This window comes from Pseudoliparis swirei, chromosome 1 (assembly GCF_029220125.1).
Source record: "Pseudoliparis swirei isolate HS2019 ecotype Mariana Trench chromosome 1, NWPU_hadal_v1, whole genome shotgun sequence".
In the NCBI taxonomy this organism is placed as follows: Eukaryota; Metazoa; Chordata; class Actinopteri; order Perciformes; family Liparidae; genus Pseudoliparis; species Pseudoliparis swirei.
In genome coordinates this window covers 15,146,219-15,171,094 of record NC_079388.1, presented here as the reverse complement: position 1 = coordinate 15,171,094, position 24,876 = coordinate 15,146,219, and the positions used below count along the sequence as shown (strand labels likewise).

Here is a 24,876-nt window from a genome sequence, read left to right as displayed (position 1 = left end):
TTTAGATCCTTTCTTGAGCGCACGCACGCACACACACACACACACACACACACACGTGATAAGGCCAAGCATTATTTATGCATTTCCTTGACATCATCCCACAAGGTCTGGAGTCGGAGAGCAAGTTTTCAGTTTGCACAAAAGATCTTTTGTCTATATTTGAGCTGACCAGATGTTGCATCATCTCTCTTTCACAGAACGTCTCTATTTTGTTCATTTTTTTTTTTTTTTTCTTCCTTCAAACTCTCGTCTCGTGAATCTGAAGAGGCCAGCGCTTGTTATGGAGAAGAAAATCTATTGTTTATTTTGTGGTAACTGGTGTGTTTGGATGATTTTAAAAACGCAGCGCAGTGTCGTCTTAAAGCCGCGCTGCGTGTGCGTGTATTTGACATCGGCGGCTCACGCCAGCAATATGTTTCTTCTTTGCTGCGTTTTTCATGGCGTGTCACCAGGATTTGGAGGAGGGCAAGAACTTCTTCTAATAAATGCTTCATGGCACCAAAAACAAGAAGATTGTTGTATCCTCCCGGCACGCAGGGCGATAAAGCCGGCGCTGGAAGGAGTAAAAAGTACATGGAGAAACCACTTCCAACATTCCTTCATGTTTATCATTGTAAAAAAGAGGGGAAAGCTTTTGGCTGAACACTAGACTGATGCATGTGTGGCTGGAGGTGATCGTGGGAAGAAAAAACACATAATTTGATCAGTTCACGATCAATAATTGATCTGACGCTGATACATAATTTCGGAAACTTCTGTATTTTCAAACTACACCATCTTCTTTTCCATATGTTTGTGTCCAACTGGTTAATAGGACCACCATTTAAATAAATAAATAAAAAATAGTTCCAGTATTGAGTGAAAACGACGTCTGCGATGTCATCGTATCGGGGTGTTTTGTTACCGCCATTCACGCCCAATAAAAGTGTTTTTGTTGTCACTGACGAGCTCTGATTTCTATCAGGTGGATTCTCGTTGGTGGAAACATGGCTACAGTACATAAAGCAAAGAGCCTGGTGTTATCTAAAATATGTTCAATGTTGTGTTTAAATATTCAGATTCGGACAATGTGAATGAGGTCTTTGAATTCGATGGTCGGCTCACATAAACTCGTTTCCACTAGAGGAACGGAGGAAGGTGAACTGCATCCGTTTTTTTCAAACGAATAAATACAGAAGTCACCTTTTTTTAATGCTTAAAATGCTATATGGAAAAACCTCAGTGGCCTTGGCTCGAGGGTTGGGAACTCACAGACGCTAATGGTTCCCAGACGTGTCCTCATGTCTTTGGGGATCTGCTGACTTTCAGGACGAGATCGAATAAGACGGCTGTTCTTCGGCTGATTGAATGAAACCTCCACTGATCCAATCACCAAATTAAGCAAGACCGGCATCACACCGGCCAGACGTCTGCGCCTCTGTTGACGTGGATGTTATGTAATGTGATATGCTATAGGGCAGTGGTCACCAACCTTTTTGAGCCCAAGATCCCTGACCTTCGCCTTCGTGACAGGAAAGATCTACCTATTGAGGCGTTGAGAGAAAACGACTGTCCAGACTGGACTTATGACGAGGCTTTTTTATTTGGCCTAATTCTAATTGAATGAAATCAAAACACTTTGGGCCGTCTTTCAAATTGATGAGACCAGGAACACAGAATTTAAGTGCAAGATAAAAAGTACATTATTTGTTAACCGCACACAATATGAACAAGAACAAACACATTTGCAACGAGCAGCTGGATGAACTACCAATATAAATGTTTATCAACTGGCATTACAACACCGACAGGCAGTTCAACATTTATTTATTCATGACTTAGTTTTATGTCAGTGTACTTTTACCTTGTGTAATATGTGAAGTTATCAATAAAGGTCTTTCTGCATTACCCCTGCGCCCCACCTTAAGTACCACTGCCCCCCACTAGAGGGGCACGCCCCATCTGTAGTATCACTGCCCCCCACTAAAGGGGCACGCCCCACCTGTAGTACCACTGCCCCCCACTAAAGGGGCACGCCCCACCTGTAGTACCACTGCCCCCCACTAAAGGGGCACGCCCCACCTGTAGTACCACTGCCCCCCACTAGAGGGGCACGCCCCACCTGTAGTACCACTGCCCCCCACTAGAGGGGCACGCCCCACCTGTAGTACCACTGCTCCCCACTAGAGGGGCACGCCCCACCTGTAGTACCACTGCCCCCCACTAGAGGGGCACGCCCCACCTGTAGTACCACTGCCCCCCACTAGAGGGGCACGCCCCACCTGTAGTACCACTGCCCCCCACTAGAGGGGCACGCCCCATCTGTAGTACCACTGCCCCCCACTAGAGGGGCACGCCCCACCTGTAGTACCACTGCCCCCCACTAGAGGGGCACGCCCCACCTGTAGTCCTAGTTCCTTTCTTTCGGGCTGTGTAAGTGAACCCGTTTTCAGGCGTTCATTAAAATCAGGCGGAAATGTTTTCTGACGTCGATCTTCCAGTCAGGAAGAAAACGTTTCAGAAGACACTTCAGAAAATGTTCGAGAATGAGGAACGATGTGTTTCTGAATTTATTTTCATTTTATTTTGGAGAGCGAAAGGGAACGTCTCCGAGATCGACGGGTTGGCGATCGCTGCTATCGGGTAATGACGGGTTGTGGAGACGTTTGAGTCGCTGTCTGCGTGGATGTGTGCAGGTCAGTCAGTTTTTCGAGGACCACTGAGGGCGGCTTACACAACACTGCAGACTCTCCGGCGTCTGCATTGCATTTGCATTGGCTTGGTTTTATCGGAGGATCTCTCTCCCTCCAGCTGCGGAGTCTGAATCTGAGCATTCTTCAGGAAGCTTCCGTCTTTCAGCTTTAGTCCGGTGGCTGCTCGATGCCCGGAGCCCGTGTTCAGCGGTCCGATCGGAGACGACGCCGAACGCCGTTTCCCCACGCGAGTCGTGGCCGTAACGCAGTTCAGTCACGTGACCCTCATCCATTCTGCTGAAGAAGCTTTGAGTGAGACACTGAATGTCTTCGGGCTCAGGAAAAGACCCTGACCTCTGACCCCTGATCTCTGGGGAAATGGGGAAAAGGGGGGAGTGTGAACGTCAGTTTCACAGTTTATTATTCAAGTCTGATTATTTTTAATATTAAAATGTTAATCGATTGCGTATTTTTCATTTCTCGCCTTGACGTCCGTGTCTAAGGACGCCGGTGGTGGTCGACGTGGTCGGTGTCCACCGCTTTTGGATAAACTGCCGTTTAAATTTTGCGATCGCAGTCCCCAGAGGAGGAATCCCCAAGACATCAAGCGGTGCCCTGACTTTCCCTCTAGCGCCACCATATATTTAAAGGAAGTGGGTTGCCATAGCATTTTGGAGACTTTTCATCTAGCGCCATCATCGGGTCAAAATGTATATTCGTTGGCGAAATAAAACCTGAATATTACGTAACGTCGGCCTACTGGACCTCAAAGCACGGCACGTCAAACGTCTGGAGTTAATGTTGTGATGGATTGTTTTCCATAATAATTCAGCTTTGTTGTCAATGTGAAACGCAACTTATTTTGTGTCGCTGATCTACCACACATGTTATTATTTTTAAATGCCTAAAAATAAATTCAGCATAGTGTCATAAAAAGTAATTCAGGACCAAAGCTGTGAGTCACACGCTCTGTTGAGGACTCGCACCGCCCCCACTGTCTGTGGTCAGCTGGTGAACTTCTGCACGCAATGGTCAGAGAGAGAGCGAGAGAGAGAGAGACCTCTGACCCCGTGTGTGTGCGTCTTTGTTTATAAACATATGCTTGCATGCGCCGTCTAAGAACTACGTCTGCCATTACTGTCAAATTAGAACTTAAATCTTGCATATAAATACAACCAGATGATTTCATTTCAAACACTGACGAAACCATTTTTAGAATAAATTTTTTTGGAAGAGTTTTTTATTTGAATTCCTGCAGAGGGAGTTTCACTTTGCTTCTTGGAAATTGAGCAATCAAGACAAATGACGTCCCGCACAATGACCTAACTATCGATTCACGCCGTTATGTCATTTTGATATCTGGGGTTTGTATTTTGTCGTATTTGGGATCGACCGACACTCTCGTAGTAGACGCCTATAAATCAGAAGTGGATTTCTATCTTACTGTGTGTGTGTGTGTGCGAGAGAGAGAGAGAGTCAGTGTTGGGAGGTGGGGAGGTGAGCCACTCAGTGAGTCTTTGTGGTGGCGCTCCAACGAGGTGAAATTGAGTTTGGCCTGTCTGCAGAGCTAATCAACGATGTCTGGCTTGAAACCCGAACACTGCAGACATGAAAGACAGCTGACACGGTAATAGAGCAGAGTGGGAAGTCTCCACCGACATTAGTGGGAAGCCTGCAGCAGACAGACGGCCGTCGCATGGAGATCTGCAGCTGCTGGGATGACCGTTTGTTACGGGACACCCTAAGAATTTGCTGTTAATTTAATGATATTTGCCATTTAACAAAGCTATTTTAGTCTTATATATATATAAAGTAAGAAAAAGTTACATCACTGTGTCTAAGTCGTGATCAGAATAGGGTTTATTGTAGTAGCTTATTCACATATAAGTGAATAACGCATAATAATTAGCATATACAATAAATTGAGGAAATAAAAATACGGCAAAGTAGAAAAACTACAATAAAATGTTTAGAAAAATACATTAAATGATTCTATAACTAATATGTTCAATAAAGGTGTGCGTATGTGTATACAGAATTTGACATTAAAACTATAATAATATCTTTTGGGGATTGACTGTAGGGAAAAAAAATACATAGAGCTGAATATATAGACCAGGCAATTATTACCAATGTGAATAAATATCAACTTATTGATTAAGGAATATTAAGTCATAATGTAAATGACTAAAGTATTTGAATGTGCTTTACGACACACACACGTCACATCTTTAGGTGGTTTGATGCATCATCGTACCGCTAGGAGGCCGCGACATTTCTTTAATGTGCGATAATGCTGCGTTCACTGTGTGTGCGTGTGTGTGTGTGTGTTCACCGACCTCTGGATGTCAACGATTGGAAGTCTCGATTGCATCTTAATGTCTCGCCTCCTCAATTCTCTGTTTTCCTGTCATCAAGTCGTGCTTTCTTTCAATGTTCTGACTACAACAGTCCGTGTTTTTAAAAAGATGCATGTTTGTAAATAAATGTGTGTGTGTGTGAGCTCGGCACATAAACATACGCACAACAATGTAAACGTTTTTCTGCATTTCGGGTGTGTGATCTACAGCGGTCAGAAGGCCTACGACATGTCCCCCCTGCATGAATTAGACTCGTGCATTTTATTTTGGTACCGAGTTCTCCCGACGCCGCCGCTGAATTTCAGCCTGCGTGCTCCTTATTTTCCCGCCCAACTTTGTCGAATCCCACAAGTTATTTTAACTTCGGACAGCGGCGCCGTTTACCGCCATCGCGGCCGGATATACTCTCTGCCCGCCTCGCCTCATTTTACCGTCTCTTAAAATGATATCCCGTTTACCGTCGGCTTCATTCCACATTAACCTTTTTTTTTTGTCATCCAGGTTACAATATTTTGTAATTTCTTTGTAAATTACCTTCAGTGCCGCAACGGTGGAGGAAATAATACGACATCCCAGAATGCATCGCTGGTACATTAGAACGGAAGGATAATGGCCGTCACTACCCGTGCCCCCGCCACTCTAAACAAATCAAGATTGCTTTTACAATCAGCGGGTCGTATTACTGTGGCATAGATCTGCTCTGGCTTAGTGTGTGTGTGTGTGTGAGTGTGAGTGAGTGAGTGTGTGTGTGTGTACATCCTGATAGGTTTAGGAGCCCATAAACCTCTTGGTCAAGTGGGCCTGACCCTGGTGCAGATTATTGTGTTTGACCTCTGACCCCGTTCATACTGTGCCTGTATGTGTGTGTGTGTGTCTTTGTTTATAGGCATGCAGGTGTCTGTCCTTAACTCCCATATACCGTGGCTGCAAGCCCACTGTGTGTGTGTGTGTGTGTAATAACCCTGTACATAACCCCCTCACTAGCCTCTGGTGGAGAGGAAGAGGCGGATGTGGGGGAGGGTAACACAGAAGGGGGGAGGACCAGGCCAAGGTGAGTTAACTTTCATCACGTGAAGATAAAACCTGATGGAAAATAACGGGGGGAGAACTGAGAGAAGGAAAGTGAGCTTGATGTCGCCCCCTCTGCCCCCCCTTTTGTTTCTCATCGCACACATGAACATCCAATATTCTCACACACACACACACACACACACAAAGTGCACTCAGCCCACTTCCCCCCATGGCTTCACGACTTTAGCGTGAGACGGGAGGGAAAAAGTCAAAGCAGTAAAGAAAAAAAGCTGCCTGAGCTGGTTGTCATAGTTTACATTTGGTCTTCCTCTTTTGAGAGAGAGAGAGAGAGAGAGAGAGAGAGTGTGTGTGTGTGTTTGGCTCATAGTTCTCGTGCACACTGTATTAGGGGCCAGCTGGGTTTGGCCTGCGCTACACATGAGCCTTATTATGACTCAGTATTGCATTACTGACATTCCTCCATAGCTCTTTCTCTCCCACCCTCCCTTCGTTTTCTTTATCTCCCAATCTCCCTCCCTCCCTCCCCCTCTCTGGGTAGATTTGCTGAGCAACCATCTCTCCTGCTTCAGATCGTATCGCCCCGACGTTTTCTTTCAACTGCCTTCTTTGCAGACCTCGGAGCCGCCAGTGTGCGTTACACATGTTGCTCTGGGCCCAACACTCTCGCATAGTATTTCACATACAGCTGAGGAGGAGGAGGAGGAGGAGGAGGAGGAATCAGAGAAATAACATAAGAGGGAGGGGGAAGAAATTAAAAACGTCAGGCAGCTCAGATGAAATGTCAGAGGATGCATAAGAATAAGGGATGTGCGAAGTAGTTTGAGCTTGTTTCCCTCTATCCGTGTGTGTGTGTGTGTGTGCGTGTGCGGGGGGAGTTGTGGGTGTGTTTTAGAGCGACTGCTTCTTTTGGTGCGGCGCCATTGGTAAAAGGAGCTGACGGGGATGTTTTTTGGACGGGGATGAGGGGATTTGAACGCAGCCCTGAACACAAGAGAGTAGCGTACGTGACGGGTAGCAGCTCACCGTTTGAACAATCCCACACTGGGTTAATCCAGTGTGAGGGAGGGAGGGAGGGAGGAAGGGAGGAGAGGAGGAGAGGAGCAGTGGCTCATACCACTCCTCGCAGCTCAGCCTTTATGCTGCCCGGCACGAGAAGAAGGGGCAGTCTCTCTCTCGCTCTTTCTCTCTCTCGTCTTTCTCTGTCACTTCCTCCCTCCCCCTTCTTCCCTCTTTTTTTTTATTTTTTTACCTCTCTTGCATTCTCCTTGCCAATCTGTCCCTCCCTCCCTCTCTTCCTGACTTCCTTCCCTCCTCCCCCTCCCCTCCCCCTCCTCTCTCCCTCTGTCTCTGTGTCACTGGAGAGCGTCTCAGTGTGAAAATGCCATCCTGCTCTCCAGACTGTTGCCTCTTTCAGGCTGTGGAGGTAAGAGACTCGTGTGCGCGTTCCCGTCTTTTCTGGATGTCCGCCGGCAGCTGCGTATGTGCGTGTGCGGGGGTGTGCGTGCGTGCGTGTGTGCGTGCGTGTGTGTGTGGTTATCAGTTTGCAGCGATGGGGACCTACGGCATTTTTATTTTCTCCCCCTCAATGTTTCTGAAAGTTTTCTCAAACAAAACTCCTGCGTCATGAAATCACTTTTTGCTCACCCGGGGGGCGAGAAAGAAAGAGAGAGAGAGTGTGGGGGGGGGGGGGGGGGTGTCTTGTGGCTCTGCAGGGGCACAGAGCGCCGTGACGTTGTTCCTGATCGCATCGGGAGTCTCTCTTCGCGACGCCTCGCTCGCGTTGCGTGTCATTCCTGGGCCACCGTTGTGTTCCAGCGTTTTGTGTGTTTCCACTTTGCAGTTCCATTGTTCGACTTAATTTTCCATACCGCCCCCCCCCCTCCCTTCCTCTAGCCCTCACGAGCTTTGTGTCCTGTTTCATGTCATTTTCAACAGTTGTTCCCCCCGCTGGTTTTTGTGTGACGTGCAGGGTAGTGTGAACACAAGATGTGTGTGTGTGGGTGTGTGAGGACACACACACACACAAGTACACATGCGATTTCTCTCTGATATCTGGAGGATAATCCCAGTCGTCTTTGCGGCTTTGCAGCCACTTTCCCATGTTCGTTTGCTCACGTTACTGTGTGTGTGTTGGGCTGCATGTGGGAGCCGATCCTCTCCGTGTGTGTGTGTGTATCTGCTCGTACAGTGGTGTGAAGCAGCTGGTCTGTGGTTATCTGTGCGCCAACACACACGCTCGGGAGAAGACAACACTCCAGTGGTTTTAGATGACGCGTCGGGCACTCGGTTGAAATGGTTCAAAATGGCGCAACAATGGGAGGTCCGCCGCGGCGTCGAGCTGCTCGCGGCTCCCGGCGGTCACATCGTCCGGAAACGACACGCGACGTGTGCAAATACAATAAAAAGTTTTTTAATTTCTCTCTCCAAGCACGAATATGTGGTTTTTCTACTCGTCTGACTCAGTAAACATCTGCATGTGACGGTAAATGTTTCGTCGTGGAGTGTGTGTGTGTGTGTGTGTGTGTGTGTTTGGCTGAGCGCACGTGGGCTGGCCGACCTTTTCCTGGACGTCATCCTTCTTCCTTTTTTTTCCCCTTTAAAAAAAAAAGAAAAAAGAAGCAGTTCTCATGTTGGAGTGATATAATAATGTGAACCGGACTTTTTAAGAATGGACTTGACACAGCATCTGGTCGTGGAGGTAAATGTTGATTTGTTCATTTCTGTGGCTCAGGATGCATCTCGTCTCCTGAGTGTTAGACTTTCTACACCCTGACCTTCACTGCTCTCTCTCTCTTTTTAAACATTTTAAAAATACATATTCCTATCATTCTCCCCATGTGTTTTCAGATAGTGAAGGTGTGGAGCGAGGATGGGGCCGGGAAAGTGCTGGAGGTCCCAGCGGACATGACGGCCAGAGATGTGTGTCAGCTGCTGGTCTACAAGAGCCACTGTGTGGACGACAACGCCTGGACACTGGTGGAGCACCACCCCATCCTCGGCCTTGGTAAGGGTGTGTGTGTGTGTGTGTGTGTGTGTGTGTGTGTGTGTGCACCCAGGCATCGATTTGGCACACTCGTATCTGTATGCATGCTCTTTTTTTGGAATATATTGTACTTTTAATACTACATTGTGCGGCTCTGCATCGGTGGTATGCGATGATGTCGCCGTTCATGAAAAGGGGATTGAACCACCGGCTAATTTAAGCCAACATTCGTGACATTGGTGGTTTATATGTTCCAAAGGGAACATTAACTTGTTCTCTTTATGTTAAAGGCAGCGTCTATCTTTCAGTAGATAACTTGGACAACGTGAGAAAAGTGTATAAAAGACAAATAGAAAGTGAAAAGACGGTTCAGATTAATCATGGAGGGTTGATCTTCCACTCATTCCTGTTTATTTGTAGTGTTTCGAGTGGGATTTTAGTCCGGTGTGTGCGTGTATTAGTGTGCGTTTAAACCCCTTTTGTGTGTCCCTGCATGGTTGGGGATACTCGTGTGTGTACCCTCAGTGTGTATGTTCACTCGAGCATGGCACGAGGAGGGAGGGAGGTGTGCCGCTCGTGTAGGATAAAGCATTTTCCATGTTCTGCTCGCATGCCTGTTCCCTCCCAATAATGTGTTGAGGGGGGGGGGGGGGGGGGAACAAGACTCATGCTTCTTCAGTTTTGCTGCGTCTCAGTTTTTTTCCTTCTCTTTCTTTTAATTCTCTCCGTGTCTGTCTTTGTCCTCCTCGCCGAGGCTTTTCCTTCTCCGGAGTCGTATTTTTAGAGTCAAAGGATCGCTTTGTGTGCTTTGCTGCTTGTGATCTGCGTTGCTGGAAAGAAAGAAAAAAAGTGCACTGGAGAGATGGAATGTGAGGTGAGGAGAGCGAGAGGGAGGGAGAGAGGGAGAGAGAGAATAGGAGACGGAGAGGTTGAGTGTGGGTGCTGGACTAAAGCGTCATACCGGAGAGGCGAGGAACCAATCGCGGCGCTCCGTCGGACGAGCCCCTCGCCTTTCAAGCCAATCGGGCTTCTCTTCACCCGCCACAGGAGATTCCGCTGCGCACACACACACACACACACACACACACACACACACACACACACACACACACACGCAGACGTGCACCAACACATACTCTCTCGAAAAGATATCCGACAGTCACGCCTCTGAACTGGAGCCGGAGTACGCCATTAGAAAAGTGTCTCAAGTTTAACTAAAATATATTAGTGTGTGTGTGTGTGTGTGTGTGAGTGTTTGAATGAAACAAGGCTTTGTGAGTTAATCTGGACAGGATCATTTGTACTCAATGCTGGTTGCTATCATGTGTGTGTGTGGGTGTGTGTGTGTATCCATGCAAAACTAGAACATCCTGTCACTATCTATTTCTAAGTGGCCTCTTTCTGAGATCATATGCGCTCAACTTCAAGTAAGAGGAGAACACGCACGCACACACACACACATGCACACACACATGCACACACACACACACACACACACACACACACACACACACACATGCACACACACAGAGGCCTGGAGGAGCTCTTAATGTTGGGTTGTGTGTTTGTCTGTGGCTTGTACTTTGCTTAGGGCTTCGCTGCTCTCAGCCATCCGCCTAAATACATGACATCATCTTCCTGCAATGCCCTCACCTCCCCCCTCCACCCCCACCCTCTCTATCTCACTCCACCTTCAGCTCCTCCCTGCCTCACACTGCTTCTTCTTTTCACCGCTCCTCCTCATTTAACCTCTCACTCCCTCGCTCGGCTCCCAGTAACAGGCGATTGTTTTCTTTCTTGCCGTGTCGTCGTATACAATGAGAGTATAACTGGGGATGTGTGTGTGCCGAAGTATTTAATTATCATCAGGCGTGCAGTTAACAAAGCGAGCACTGTTAGCCATGAAAACAATGTGAATTCACTTCATGGCAATTTCTATTTTCTCTTTGTCATACCATCTTCCACTTTAATGTAAGAGTAAAAGAAACTCAAATACTAAGATTTGGATTTTGAGGGGATTGCAAATACAGATGCAGGGTGGTGTATACACACTTGCAAGGAAAAGATAATTAAGGGGGTGCCGGGGTTGTTTTTGGTTGTTGTTGTCTTTTTGTTGTTTTTTATTGTTTTTAATTTTTTTGGAGGGGGGGGGGTATGTGTATGCGTGTGTATATGTATGTGTGTGTGTGTATGGGTGTAGGGGTATGTATATGTGTGTATATATATGTTGATGTTTATGTCTGACATTTTTGTACTTGTTTTATGTTTATATCACAAAAAAAATAAAAAAAATTAAGTGACAAAAAAAATAAAAATAAAAGAAACTGATTTTCAATTGTTGGAGGACTTGAAAAGGTGGTTGTGTTTCCTGCTGCTCGAGGACGCGGTTCATACACGGTTAACGAGGTCCTCTGGAGACGAGGACGTCTCAGAATATGCTTTCATTGTTACAAAGGACAGATAAACATGAAGAGAGAGAGACGGGACGTGAATGTCAAAGAGCTGCTTGTTAAGCTGCGGATCAGCCCCTCAAATAAGGAAGGAACTACGAACAGTGAAACTATCGTCACAATGGCAATAACGTGTGTTTTTAAAAATGTAAATGATGTTTCCTCTGTCCTCTTCCAGAGCGATGTCTGGAGGACCACGAGCTGGTGGTTCAGGTTCAGGCCTCCATGAGCAGCGACAGTAAATTCCTCTTCAGGAAGAACTATGCCAAATATGAATTCTTCAGGAACCCCCTGGTGAGTCTCTTGCGTCAAGAAAGAAAGTATTCTCTAGTTCTGTCCACTAACACTCGTAAAGCTTCGTCGACCATTTAATTGATTTATTTGTTTCTCCTCAAAGAATCATGCAAAAGAAAAGTGCCGCCTTAAATGTTTTGTTGAGCGGAGATTTGCTCAGTAGTTTCGTGGAAATGTGTTATATAGCATGAAAAAGGTAAAGAGAACGATAAATAAGAAACAACCTATTATTTGACTAATCGACCAAGAGGGGGCGGGGCTTATGTTTAGCACACGCACAGCGGGGTTCAGACCTTTTTCACGCCTTGATATTTTTGGATTGGAGCTGAAGATAGAATGATAATAAATGTTGATAAATGATAATGCTAAAATGCAGTTTCCCTTCTTAGATAAGTGCGTTGGCATGGTAACATTAGCTAAGCCCTAAACACTCAGGTTGATGGCTTTAGTTTGGCAAGTAACTAGACTTTTTACTTTTCATAAAACGGTAAAATATTATCCAACTGCGAAGCACAAACAAGCTTCGTCTTTCAAAGCAAAACAACGTCAAGTTATTCATTTAAAGAAAGTAAAGGACAACCTTGATCATTGCACGGTGCAGTAATATGGAAATAAATATTATGTGGAAGACGAGACACACAAAGACCTTCTGGGAGCGGCGAGCAAGTTGCGCAACGCTCTCGGGCTAGCTAGCACCTAGCAGCTAGTTCACCAGGAACCGAACCGCCGGGACGTTTTACTCTGTTTTGGTTTGTATCTGTAATCCTGGAGCTCAGGAACAGAGAAAAAAAGGATCCCATAAAGTACAATAGTGATCTTTCCAACTGTAGACGGACTGGATTACGTGCTAACGCGCCGATGCTAGCACGCCGATGCTAACACGATGATGCAAACATGTGATGCTAACACGCCGATGTTTAGCAGGCGGGATGTTTACCTGCGTTTGGTGAGTTGGCACACAGCCCTATGCTTTGCAACTCATTTAGCGTATTTGAATAAAGTCAAACATTTTCTCGGACGACGGGCTTAAAAAATAAGTCACAGAGAGAAACATTAATTGTTATCTCACATTTCACGTCACTCCGTCCGATAGTTGTTGATGTTTTTCAGTTGGGTCTAAAGTTGTAGACTAAGGCTGAGCGTTCATCTCTTTAATTGAATCAAGCACCAAACGGTGTAGTACATTGTATTTGTGTAGTACACTGTATTTGTGTAGTACACTGTATTTGTGTAGTACTGTATTTGTGTAGTACATTGTATTTGTGTAGTACATTGTATTTGTGTAGTACATTGTATTTGTGTAGTACACTGTATTTGTGTAGTACACTGTATTTGTGTAGTACTGTATTTGTGTAGTACTGTATTTGTGTAGTACATTGTATTTGTGTAGTACACTGTATTTGTGTAGTACATTGTATTTGTGTAGTACATTGTATTTGTGTAGTACACTGTATTTGTGTAGTACACTGTATTTGTGTAGTACATTGTATTTGTGTAGTACTGTATTTGTGTAGTACACTGTATTTGTGTAGTACATTGTATTTGTGTAGTACACTGTATTTGTGTAGTACACTGTGTGTAGTACATTGTATTTGTGTAGTACACTGTATTTGTGTAGTACATTGTATGTGTGTAGTACACTGTATTTGTGTAGTACACTGTATTTGTGTAGTACACTGTATTTGTGTAGTACACTGTATTTGTGTAGTACACTGTATTTGTGTAGTACACTGTATTTGTGTAGTACACTATTTGTGTAGTACACTGTATTTGTGTAGTACATTGTATTTGTGTAGTACACTGTATTTGTGTAGTACATTGTATGTGTAGTACACTGTATTTGTGTAGTACATTGTATTTGTGTAGTACACTGTATTTGTGTAGTACATTGTATTTGTGTAGTACACTGTATTTGTGTAGTACATTGTATTTGTGTAGTACACTGTATTTGTGTAGTACACTGTATTTGTGTAGTACATTGTATGTGTAGTACACTGTATTTGTGTAGTACATTGTATTTGTGTAGTACACTGTATTTGTGTAGTACATTGTATTTGTGTAGTACTGTATTTGTGTAGTACACTGTATTTGTGTAGTACACTGTATTTGTGTAGTACACTGTATTTGTGTAGTACACTGTATTTGTGTAGTACACTGTATTTGTGTGTAGTACACTGTATTTGTGTAGTACATTGTATTTGTGTAGTACACTGTATTTGTGTAGTACATTGTATTTGTGTAGTACATTGTATTTGTGTAGTACACTGTATTTGTGTAGTACACTGTATTTGTGTAGTACACTGTATTTGTGTAGTACACTGTATTTGTGTAGTACTGTATTTGTGTAGTACACTGTATGTGTGTAGTACACTGTATTTGTGTAGTACATTGTATTTGTGTAGTACACTGTATTTGTGTAGTACATTGTATTTGTGTAGTACATTGTATTTGTGTAGTACACTGTATTTGGGTAGTACATTGTATTTGTGTAGTACATTGTATTTGTGTAGTACACTGTATTTGTGTAGTACACTGTATTTGTACGATTCCTCCCTGATCCCAAACCAGTCAAACTTAATGCAGAATGCTTTTCTTTGTCGTCTGCGAGTTCGTTCACGTTTGTTGCCGTGGAAACCGAAGCTCATTCCGCTTCTTCACTCATTCGAAGTCCGTTGTGGAGAAAACGTCGCGGGCTCAAATATAAAAAGTAAAGCCGTCCATCATTCCGAGGACGCGGACCGGCTTTCTGACAGTCGGCGCCTTCCGCTGACGTGGACCTCGGCACGCGGCTCTGCAGTTGCGTGCGGCGCCGGGTGTTCGGTGACATTATCGCCGTGGTGATTTAGCCGGGTGTCGGAGCCAGCAGGTGACCTCAGCCTGTGGTAATGAGCACTGTCCGCGGCCTGTCAATCACGCTAAGCGTAGCGCTGCTGGCTAAAGGGGATTACATCAGCGGGTGAGATCATACTGCATCTACTCCCAGGCTGGAGTGCCCTCTCTCTCTCTCTCTCTCTTTATCTACCTCTCTCGCCCCCACCACTTTGTCTCTGAGTCCTTGTGCTCAACACACACACACACACACAGAAAGAAAGAGAGACGTATTCTGCATAGAGAAACACTACCCCGCTCTGAGCTTGCATCTGCACTAAGTGGTCTCTCTTTCTCCCCTCTCTCTCTCTCTCTCTCTCTCTCTCTCTCTCTCTCTCTCTCTCTCTCTCTCATATATATATATTGTCTGCCTCTGTGTGTTTTTCCATCCAGAACTTTTTCCCAGAGCAGATGGTGGCTTGGTGTCAGGAGTCTGATGGTTCAATCCCTCAGTCACAGCTCTTACAGGTGAGTGGATGACTCGGTGAAGGGACACACACTCACACACTCACACACACGCACACACACACCTTGAATGGCACACGTGTCATAACGCTTAACTTACACACACACACATAGTTCCTGAAATCTGCTTCCACCCAGTGTTGCTCCTGCCAGAGTTGTGGGTTTCCAGCACGAACCACACACACACACACACACACACACACACGTGTGTGTGTACATTCAGTTCATTCAGTTCCCTGATTGTGTGTTTTTTTGCAGAACTTCCTGAACTCCAGCAGCTGTCCGGAGATCCAGGGCTACCTGTCCGTGAAGGAGCCCGGACGCAGGTCCTGGAAGAAGCTCTACACGTTCCTGCGGCGCTCCGGGCTCTACTCCTCTACGAAAGGAACATCCAAGGTGAAGCGCGGCGGCCGCGTCGACTCCGTCTGAAGCAGACGGGCAAAAAAAAAGACAGCATCGTGTCCTTATGTTGTTGTTGACATCCCTTTACGTCTGCCCCCCCCCAACAGGAGCCCCGTCACCTGCAGCTGCTGTCGGATCTGGAGGACAGCAACATCTTCAGCGTCATCTCGGGAAGGAAACTCCACAACGCTCCAACAGACTTCCAGTTCTGCATTAAGGTAACGCACGAGACCACAACGCAACCAGAGCAACTCGTTTTAATCTGCCAGGTTGCATGTGGTGTTTACACTTTTTCCATCAGAAATGAGTGGAGCATTTTCTCATAATGATAATAGTAAGGATTTTAGTCAGTTGAGAGTCCCTCCAACCCAATAGAAGTTAAACTGTACCATGTGTTTTCTCAAATGGGGTCCTGCAGTGCACATGTGAAAAGGGAGGAACTATCATAATGCATCATTCCTAAAATAATGAATCATACAAATGTAAGAAACCTCTTGATTTATATTTAATTTGTTTTATTTAAAATGCAAACGCTCGCTCCCCAGTCGGTTTGTTTATTTATATTTTGCGGTGGTCCGGTTCTTTTATTTCAGCTCTGACATTGTCCTTCAATCAGGGGCAAAAGACTGGCTGCCACATGATCCTCCTTAAAACCGCTTCTTAGCTGATGCACCTGCTTCCTTTCTCTCTCTCTGTGTGTGTGTGTGTGTGTGTGTGTGTGTGTGTGTGTGTGTGTGTGTGTGTGTGTGTGTGTGTGTGTGTGTGTGTGTGTGTGTGTGTGTGTGTGTGTGTGTGTGTGTGTGTGTGTGTGTGTGTGTGTGTGTGTGTGTGTGTCAGAGGTCACATGGGTTAAAACCGCCCAGTGGGGGCTCGAACACACTCTCCCATTCCAGGAGTAATCTGTGGTGGGTCACCTGCTGATCTGGGATAAGCCAGGATGGTACAGGGAATCTGGCCCGCCTAACCCCTTCACCTCTCTCTCACACACACACACACACACACACACGCCAGACACCCGGCGTGTCAGATGCTGTCAGCGGGGGTGACGGCGCAGGATTGGGTAAAGGATTTTACTCGGCTGCCGGGGGTGGCTGCGTTGTTGCTATGGCGACATGAATTAATTTACCGGTCGGGGTTTCATGGAAGGAGCGGCGTGTCTTGACGTCCTCCGTCACGATGGAGGGGCTTTTTTTTTTGCGATCAAATGTTTTTATTTAGCATAATCACACAGGATGGCGGAACACCAACACATGGTGCCCTTTCAAATTACAACAATATGCTGAGACCAAAGGAGTCTCTCAGAACCATAAAGCAGAGAGGAAAGAGGGGGGGGGGGGACATAAATATACACACAACACAAGAGACAGACAGACAGACAAATAACATTGATAGGGACCAAGGACATACGATGGAGGGGCTTTTAATACCGTGTGTCGTTTCAAGCGTACATTTAACAAAAATGTAATTTATTTCGCGTTATCTTTTTTTTTACTACAATGATAAAAGCTTGAAATTACACTCCTTCGCACATTTCATATTAAAGCAGAACAAACGCATTCTTTCTTTTACGAATGAAAAAGTTTAATTCACGAGCTGTAAAATGCTGCAGAAAAAACATCATGACCAACTTTATATCGCTGTCTAACTTTAGGAGTTTTATCTTTTACTGTTAGTCCATATTGTGGCGACAGTGGATATTGTAAGACTACATCCCATAATGGCAAACAGTGCGTTATCAACCTGCTGTGTTATAATTGTTATGCATATATTGTACCACTGATTAATACAAACTATTCAGCAGTCGCAGAACAAACCGGAGTCACGAACCATTCCAGCGTTGTTCTGTGTCGCACGTTTTGAGGGGCTGTCCCAGGAAGCACAAAAGAGGCCTTTGTGGTCTCATTGGTCCGCGGCCCCCTCTGTCCACAGCCCAGCAAAGTGAGCAGCGACTGCAAGGAGCTCAAGATGCTGTGTGCCGAGGACGAACAGAGCCGCACCTGCTGGATGACGGCTTTCAGGCTGCTCAAGGTACTCCCTCTGCTCTCGCGTGAAGCTTTAAAGTTCATTTAAGTAACTTTAAAGTTACTACGGGGAGCTTTTGAGTCGGCTTTGGCGCCCCCTGTGGACAGAAACGGCAGTGAATCCGAGAGCCAGAGTCAGAAAACCTCTCATTTTACAGTGTGGGCCACGTAGGGGCATCGGTGTGACGCGACGCTGGTTCATCACCGGTTAAAAGTTCCTCACATTTAAATAATTCCCTTTTTCCTGACGTGAATTGATGAACGCGAGTTGACGCCGTCTCCTTCCTTGTGTCCTCGCAGCACGGGATACTGCTGTACCAGAGCTACAACGTGCCCCGGCTAAGGAAGTCTAACCTCTCGCCTTTCTCTGCCCCCGTGGTGAGTACCTGCTCTCTGACCTGTTGTGTAACCTCAACCCGCCCCAGACCGATCCAGACCGATCCAGACCGATGGGGTCCGTCTTTGTGCCTCGCTTCTTAAAACAGGAAACACAGCGGGATAATGACTTTCCCATGAAATGATTTATTCCTGAAAGTAATTTTGATCCCAACGATCATCGCTGCTGTTGACCTTTCTCTTAGTCAGGGGACAATAATGTAGCGAGAGGCTTAAAGTCCAGATTCAGCTCCGACCGTCTATGAATATAGAACATCTCCCACATAACATCTTATCCCACTTATTTAAGAGAGTAACTACCTCTACATAATGCTCAGACTCATGTGTGTGTGTGTGTGTGTGTGTGTGTTACACTAACACTCGTCCCCTCAGGAGCTGTAAACGTCTTGTTTTTTTTTCGGTCTGCAATCACAAAGTTGTAAAATAAGTTTCCACAATTCCATGCGAATTAGGATGTTAATTGCTTAGAATGAAGCGCGCTTGTTTTTAAATCACTATTTCCAGACACTTTAGAAGTCAATTAGAGGAACGTCTGATTAATGTGAGCCGGAGAGCCGGAGCGGGTCTGTGTGCAGACGGGATTTGTCACGCTCCAGTGAGTGCGTCTGGCTCGTTTGACCTCTGACACTCGTCCTCCCCCCCCCCCCCCCGCCATGCCCCATTTGTACCCCCTCCCCCCCACTTGCAGCGGAGCGTCTCTGAGAACTCTCTGGTCGCGATGGACTTCTCGGGGCGGACCGGCCGCATCATCGACAACCCCGTGGAGGCCCAGAGCGCCGCCCTGGAGGAGGGGCAGACCTGGAGGGTAAGAGCTGCCTCCAGCTCCAGTTGTTTGACGTGAATAAAACAAAGACTCGTGTAACGGACCCCCGTATATGAATTGGCGTGAAACTTACTGCTGGTGAAACTTCAGTATTTTCTTTCTTTCGGTGAATAAACATGAATTAAAACTCTTAAATAATCTCCACCGTAAGACGTTAGCCTCAACTTTAAATAAAATGCGTATCCGTCCGTAACATCTGTAGCCGTACCGTCAAGTTTGTATTTTAACATAAAATATAGGTGCGCTTCCTTTTAACATTTCAAAATAAAAATCTGATTTAACTCTAAGAGGAAGTAGATTAAAACGTCTATAAAATTATTAAAACGATACAATATAAAAAGACATACATCAAAACCAATAAAGCAGATACAAAAGCAGGGAATCGACACACAACAATAAACCTTTCATGGGGTTATTTACAACGAGTTTCTTAGTCTTTTTAAAAGGCCATTTTATTCATTTTATTTATTCTTGATTTATCTGGTATCAAAAGTTAATTTTTCCACTTACCACAGCAGAAAATCACTGTTTAATTTGTTTGTTCAGTTTTTTTCCCTGTAAACATTCAAACGAATGATTTTAGTGTTTTGGCTAAAATGACTTTCCATCATATTTCAGCGCGTCGTGATTTAAAGGAAGTCGTTTGTCTTTGATGTTGACGTGTTCATTGTCCTCCACACAGAAACGGAGCCAGCGTATGAATGTCCTGGGCAGCCACAGCCCGCTGCACCCGTCCACCCTGAGCACAGGTATCAAACACATGACCTCAATGACCTTTCATCCCCTTTTCACACCCAAATGAAAAGATGCAGATTTGTTCCTTCTACTCCATTCTCCTCTGAAAGGGAATTTCTTTAACCCTCCTATTACCTTTGCGGTAAATTTGACCCCATTCAATGTTTAACGTCTCTTAAAAAATGATTGACATCATTTTTTTTGCTTCATATTTCATGACTTTTCCTAATTTATTGGGGACAACTGGGAAAACCTAAAATTCACATGATGAAATGTTTTCAATGTACTGCACACAACTTATACATTTGTAAATTTGACCCCAGGCTGTTTTTCACTGTGTAAAACACATAAGAAATATCAACTTTTTTATTTATTGAAAGGGCTATTTATGTAGTCAACAAACACACATAAAGTGACACTTAAACTTGGTAAACACTATTAATTCTAATAATCTTCTGGAGGTTTTAATTGCTGGGGTCAAATTGACCCCACGGGTAAAATATGTTAGTCAATTTGAATGTAACAGGAGGGTTAAAATGTTAGCATCAGGACTCGAGGATGAAGAGATTATATTGTGATAGGTCAAAGGTCACGGTCACCATTTCACACATCAGGAACGCTTTAAAGTGAATTTCTTTACATTTGGTGCCAACAACAACTTTGACTCTGCAGTCCTTTTTTGGATCAAAAGCCCGTCGTGACTGTTCCCACTGAAGACTCACGCCAGATGTTGGTGGTTGTGTGTGAGGCGTTGGTCCAGTGGGAAAGTGTTTACTTGTTTTCCCTTTGCTGGTACATTTACTGATGTTCAGCGATCGAGTGAAAGACGTCTTTCTTCCAGTGATCCACAGGACCCAGATCTGGTTTCATGGTCGCATCATGAGAGAGGAAGCCCACAGAATGATCCTCCAGCAGGGCCAAGTCGACGGGTAAGAGCGCCGCTTCAAGTCGAGCCGTACGGGAGTGAACCGGCTGGGAGCTGATGTTGGAAAATAAGTGTTAATTAAAAAAACAAAGACATCACCGCTGCCAAGAAAAACTCAGATCTTCGAGGTTGCTGTGTAAAATGAGTTTTTTTGGCCTTTAATCCAGTGGATTAATACGCAGCTCAGCTCATGCAGTAGTTTATCATTACACATTTGAAATGTGATATTATAAAACCCGTCAAAGTCTTGGTTTGTAGACTTAATATGTTTTTTTTTTCTCCACCCAATGTTCTGTGTGCCAGATTATTCCTGTTGCGGGACAGTCAGAGTAATCCCAAGGCTTTCGTGCTCACCTTGTGCCACCACCAGAAGATCAAGCACTTCCAGATCCTACCGGTCAGTCGACACCATCGCTGCAGGGAATACGTCACGCAGACTTCTTTCCCTTCTTAGAACATTGCACTGCAAAAATTACCAGTTTTGACATTTCGAGTGCAGTCATGGTCTCAGATATACACTACCGTTCAAAAGTTTGGGATCACTTAGAAATGACTTTATTTTTCAAAGAAAAGCACTGTTTTTTCAATGAAGATAACATTAAATTAATCAGAAATACACTCTCGACATTGTTAATGTGGTAAATGACTATTCTAGGTGGAAACGTCTGGTTTCTAATGAAATATCTCCATAGGTGTATAGAGGCCCATTTCCATCAACGATCACTCCAGTGTTCTGATGGTACATTGTGTTTGCTAATCGCCTTAGAAGACTAATATCTGATTAGAAAACCCTTGTGCAATTATGTGAGCACAGCTGAAAACAGTTATGCTGGTGATATAAGCGATACAACTGGCCTTCCTTTGAGCTTGAAGTTTGTAGAACAAAATTAATACTTCATATATTAATCATTATTTCTAACCTTGTCAATGTCTTGACTATATTTTATATTCATTTGATAAATAAAAGTGTGATTTTTCATGGAAGACACGAAATTGTCTGGGTGATCCCAAACTTTTGAACGGTAGTGTAGGTCAAGCTGAAAAGGTCAAGCAGGGTCACCGAAGTGCTGCGAGACGCGTCTTCATCTCGCAGCATAAGGAGACGTCTGTCCCGCTTCACGGCAACAACCTTGATGTTTTTACAAAAGATTTTTAAAGATTTTAAAACGAGGCTTTCCTCCTTCCCCGGGCTGCCGCCTGCGTTATCTGAATTGACTTGAAATGTCTTAAAGGGCCAGTTCACCCAAATTACAACGGAGACGTTGTTGTCCGCTCGCCGCTCGAGGTACGGCGTGCCGTAGGAGGTCAGGAGGTCACCGGCGTCGGTCCGGTTCCTCCTCCGGCGGGCCCGGCGGAAATATCTCAACAATTATTTAAATATTTCTAACGCGCTACAAGACGGAAAACAACTTTAGACGTAATAAAAGTCTCTTGTTGCGGTCCGAGGGTTAACGGTCCTCTCTCTCTCTCTCTCTCTCTCTCTCTCTCTCTCTCTCTCTCTCTCTCTCTCTCCTCTGAAGTGTGAGGAGGACGGTCAGGTGTTCTTCAGCCTCGACGACGGCGCCACCAAGTTCAGCGACCTGATCCACCTGGTGGAGTTCTACCAGCTCAACAGGGGAGTGCTGCCCTGCAAGCTCAAGCATCCGTGCACCGCCGTGGCCTTGTGACACTCCCCCCCCCCACCCAAAACACCCCCACCCCCCTTTTTTTGCACACCTCTCTCCCTGAGATCCCGATCCCCCCCCCCCATCTGCCCCTCCCTCGCCGACGCAATGAGGTTGAGGTTGAGAGAGGAGTGGGGGGGGGCTCCGTCGGATGGATCCCTCAACCTCCCTCATCCTCCAGGCCTGATAAGCTGTGGTGACCCCCCCCCCCCCCCCCTGCTCGATGGCGAGGAGGGGTAGGGGGAGGGCACCACCCTCTGACTTCCTCATCGATCCTCAGGGACGGACGGGAAGCTCTCTGGGTTCGTATCAAACTCCATCCGGGAGCTTTCCTCAACCTGTGCAGTCCAGTCTGGATAAGCTGACCCCCCCCCCCATCCCCCTCCTCCCCCTGCCTCCCCACCCCCACCCCGATCCGGCCTCTCCTCCTCCGCCGAAGCTCCGAGAGGAAAAAGCCGAGAGTAAAGAGAAGCGGGCGAGGAGCGGAGCGGCGGCGAGGGTTTTCCCGAGAGGACCGAGGAACGTTGGCCAGGAGGAGGAGCCGCTCCCGCAGAGTCGATTACTTGATGTCATTTTTATGCTGTTTTATTCCTGTCGATTCAACGCAGAACTCATTTTGCACTCCCGGGTGGACAGACGCCAGTTATCCCCCCCCCCCCTCTCTGAAAAGCATGCGTGTGAATTTCCGCCAGTTGTGATTGGAGGACGGCGGCGCGGGAGCGGAGCGACGCCTTTCAGGAAAGGTCAGGGCCGGTTTGACCTCCGGGTGAACCAACGCCACCGCGCTTTGGTTTTTTTTAAAAAGACAAAACTAACGTGCGTCAGAAGACAATGAGGAAGAGGAGGAAGACTTAAATAGACTCCTGAAAAGTGTGTCCACCCCCCCCCGCCAAGCTTCCACCATCTTTATTCGTTTTCTTTTAATGGAAAGGGTTGAATCTGTCGGTGAATGTTTCCCCTTCCTGTTCTGAGCTCACCGCTTGCACATTTTTGATTATCGATTTGATATCGACGGGTCGGAGCCGTCGCGTTGGGGTTCTGACACTCGTCTCCCCGACAACAAAGACGCATCGACAAAAGCACTCCCGTTTTTTTTTATTTTTAAAATGTTTTTGTTTCAACGTGGAAACGATCAAATTACTTGAAATGTGAACTCGGTCGTCGACGCTCAGCGGGACGAGTTTGCTCGCCTTAAGTGAACGTTGTGAGCCGTGTGTGTGAAACCCAAGCGATCCTCTCTGTCATGCACACACAGGAACAGATTTCAGATCTCGAGGAGGCGGAGTCACGCCGCTTGAAGGTCTCGCGTTTGCTCGTGAATATTATTTTTCACTTTCCCGCGGCGAGAGAGAGACGATCGATAAGAAGTCGGCTTATTTCTCGACTTCTTAAACTACGTTAACCGCAGTGCGAAGACTTTTAAATGTTTTTTTTTAGACGTACGTGACGTTCTCTGGTATCGATCCGCTCATGGAAATCTTCGCGAGAAAGCCGATAAAGTCTGTTCACCGCCGCGTGGAGACGCTTCAGAGGAGCCAGCGTCTCCTGGGCGGGTGCTGCACTTATCTCATCCCACATCTGTATTCTATACATTTACAGCACCTGCATGGGAGCTAGCATGCACCTGGGGGGGGAGGGGTCGGTCCATCGCACAGTAAGGACGTCCTTCTTGAAATGCCATTTCGCAATAATCAAACAAAGCAGAGACGGAAGAGGAAGAGGAAGAGGAAGCCATCTCCTCTCCGGCGGTCGTCCAAGTGGCCCAGGGCGCCTCGTAGCCGTCGGGCATGTTGTCAGTACCTTGAGAGCTGAAGTGATTTATTGATTAGCCAACTGAACATTCATTGGCATCTATCTGCATGATCAATAATCTGATTTTAAGCCAAAATGCAAAAGGAAAAGCTGATTTTAGTTTCTCCTGTGAGCTCGTGACGCGGTTCTTCATCTCGCATTAGAGTGAACTGAAGACTGCGAGTCGGAGAGAAGGATTTGACCCCTTTAAATAAATAGTTCTCTCATTTTATACATTCACCCCCCCCCCGGCTAACTGAACTCTCTCCGAGTACTGTGACCGACTCCCAATCCACCGCCGCCATCAGTCGACCAATCGCGTGACTTGAATGACTCGTCGGCCTCGTGCGTCAGCTCCAGGGAGAAGTCGCTCCAGGGATTGGATAATGCTTGAATCCCCAGCCCCCCTTTTCCACCTGTGTCCAGCCTGTAAGCTATGGCCCTGTGGTGAATATATATATATAAATATATATATGTGTGTGTGTGTGTGTGTGTGTGTGTGTGTGTGTGGATGGCCAGACTGTTATATTCGTTATTCAGGATTGCTTGGTCTGCTGGTTGTCATGACTTGCCTTCTTAGAGACTGAGAGGACGGCGGCTTGTCGGTCGGGTAAAGTCACGCTCAGCCGTGGGTTTCCAGGAGCTGGAGGTCTCCCAGCGTTCCCAGTCGAGGGTCTTTCCTGTCCGTCAGAAAGGGGCCGCAAAGCCACACGGCTGTGGGTCAGCGGGGACGACCCACCGCCCACTCCTCCTCCTCCCTCCATTTTTAATCACTGTGCTACAATGCAATCCCATACACAAGCCCACGTATATGAATATACCAGTATACAGTATCGTTTGTTTTCTAAGTATGTGAAACTATGGAAGACGTAGATCTAACACTGTACCTAGGTCTCAGATCACTATGTATGGGGTGTTATGTTTTTGCTCATAACTCCGTGTAAAATGAAGAACGATTTATTTAGTCCTTTTGTTTCCATTATTTGATTGTGAGT

The 24,876-nt window shown here is 45.9% G+C and overlaps 1 protein-coding gene across 4 annotated transcripts in view; it reads left to right on the top strand.

Annotated features, from left to right (window-relative positions):
* LOC130200628 (growth factor receptor-bound protein 10-like) overlaps positions 1-24,848 on the top strand; it is a 41,239-nt gene extending 16,391 nt beyond the window's left edge. For 2 of the 4 annotated variants that reach the window (XM_056425109.1, XM_056425188.1), the window contains exons 6-17: positions 8,912-9,068; positions 11,676-11,791; positions 15,053-15,127; positions 15,383-15,520; positions 15,634-15,744; positions 17,456-17,554; positions 17,848-17,925; positions 18,632-18,748; positions 19,449-19,515; positions 20,343-20,430; positions 20,730-20,823; positions 21,947-24,848. In XM_056425109.1, the coding sequence (XP_056281084.1) occupies positions 8,912-9,068; positions 11,676-11,791; positions 15,053-15,127; positions 15,383-15,520; positions 15,634-15,744; positions 17,456-17,554; positions 17,848-17,925; positions 18,632-18,748; positions 19,449-19,515; positions 20,343-20,430; positions 20,730-20,823; positions 21,947-22,093 (1,287 nt within the window). In that variant the 3' untranslated portion in view covers positions 22,094-24,848. Of the gene's footprint in view, positions 1-7,243; positions 7,488-8,277; positions 8,763-8,911; positions 9,069-11,675; positions 11,792-15,052; positions 15,128-15,382; positions 15,521-15,633; positions 15,745-17,455; positions 17,555-17,847; positions 17,926-18,631; positions 18,749-19,448; positions 19,516-20,342; positions 20,431-20,729; positions 20,824-21,946 lie in introns of those variants that run through there. The other 2 variants (XM_056425261.1, XM_056425341.1) reach the window with 2 other exon arrangements.
* The last annotated feature ends 28 nt before the right edge of the window (positions 24,849-24,876 follow it).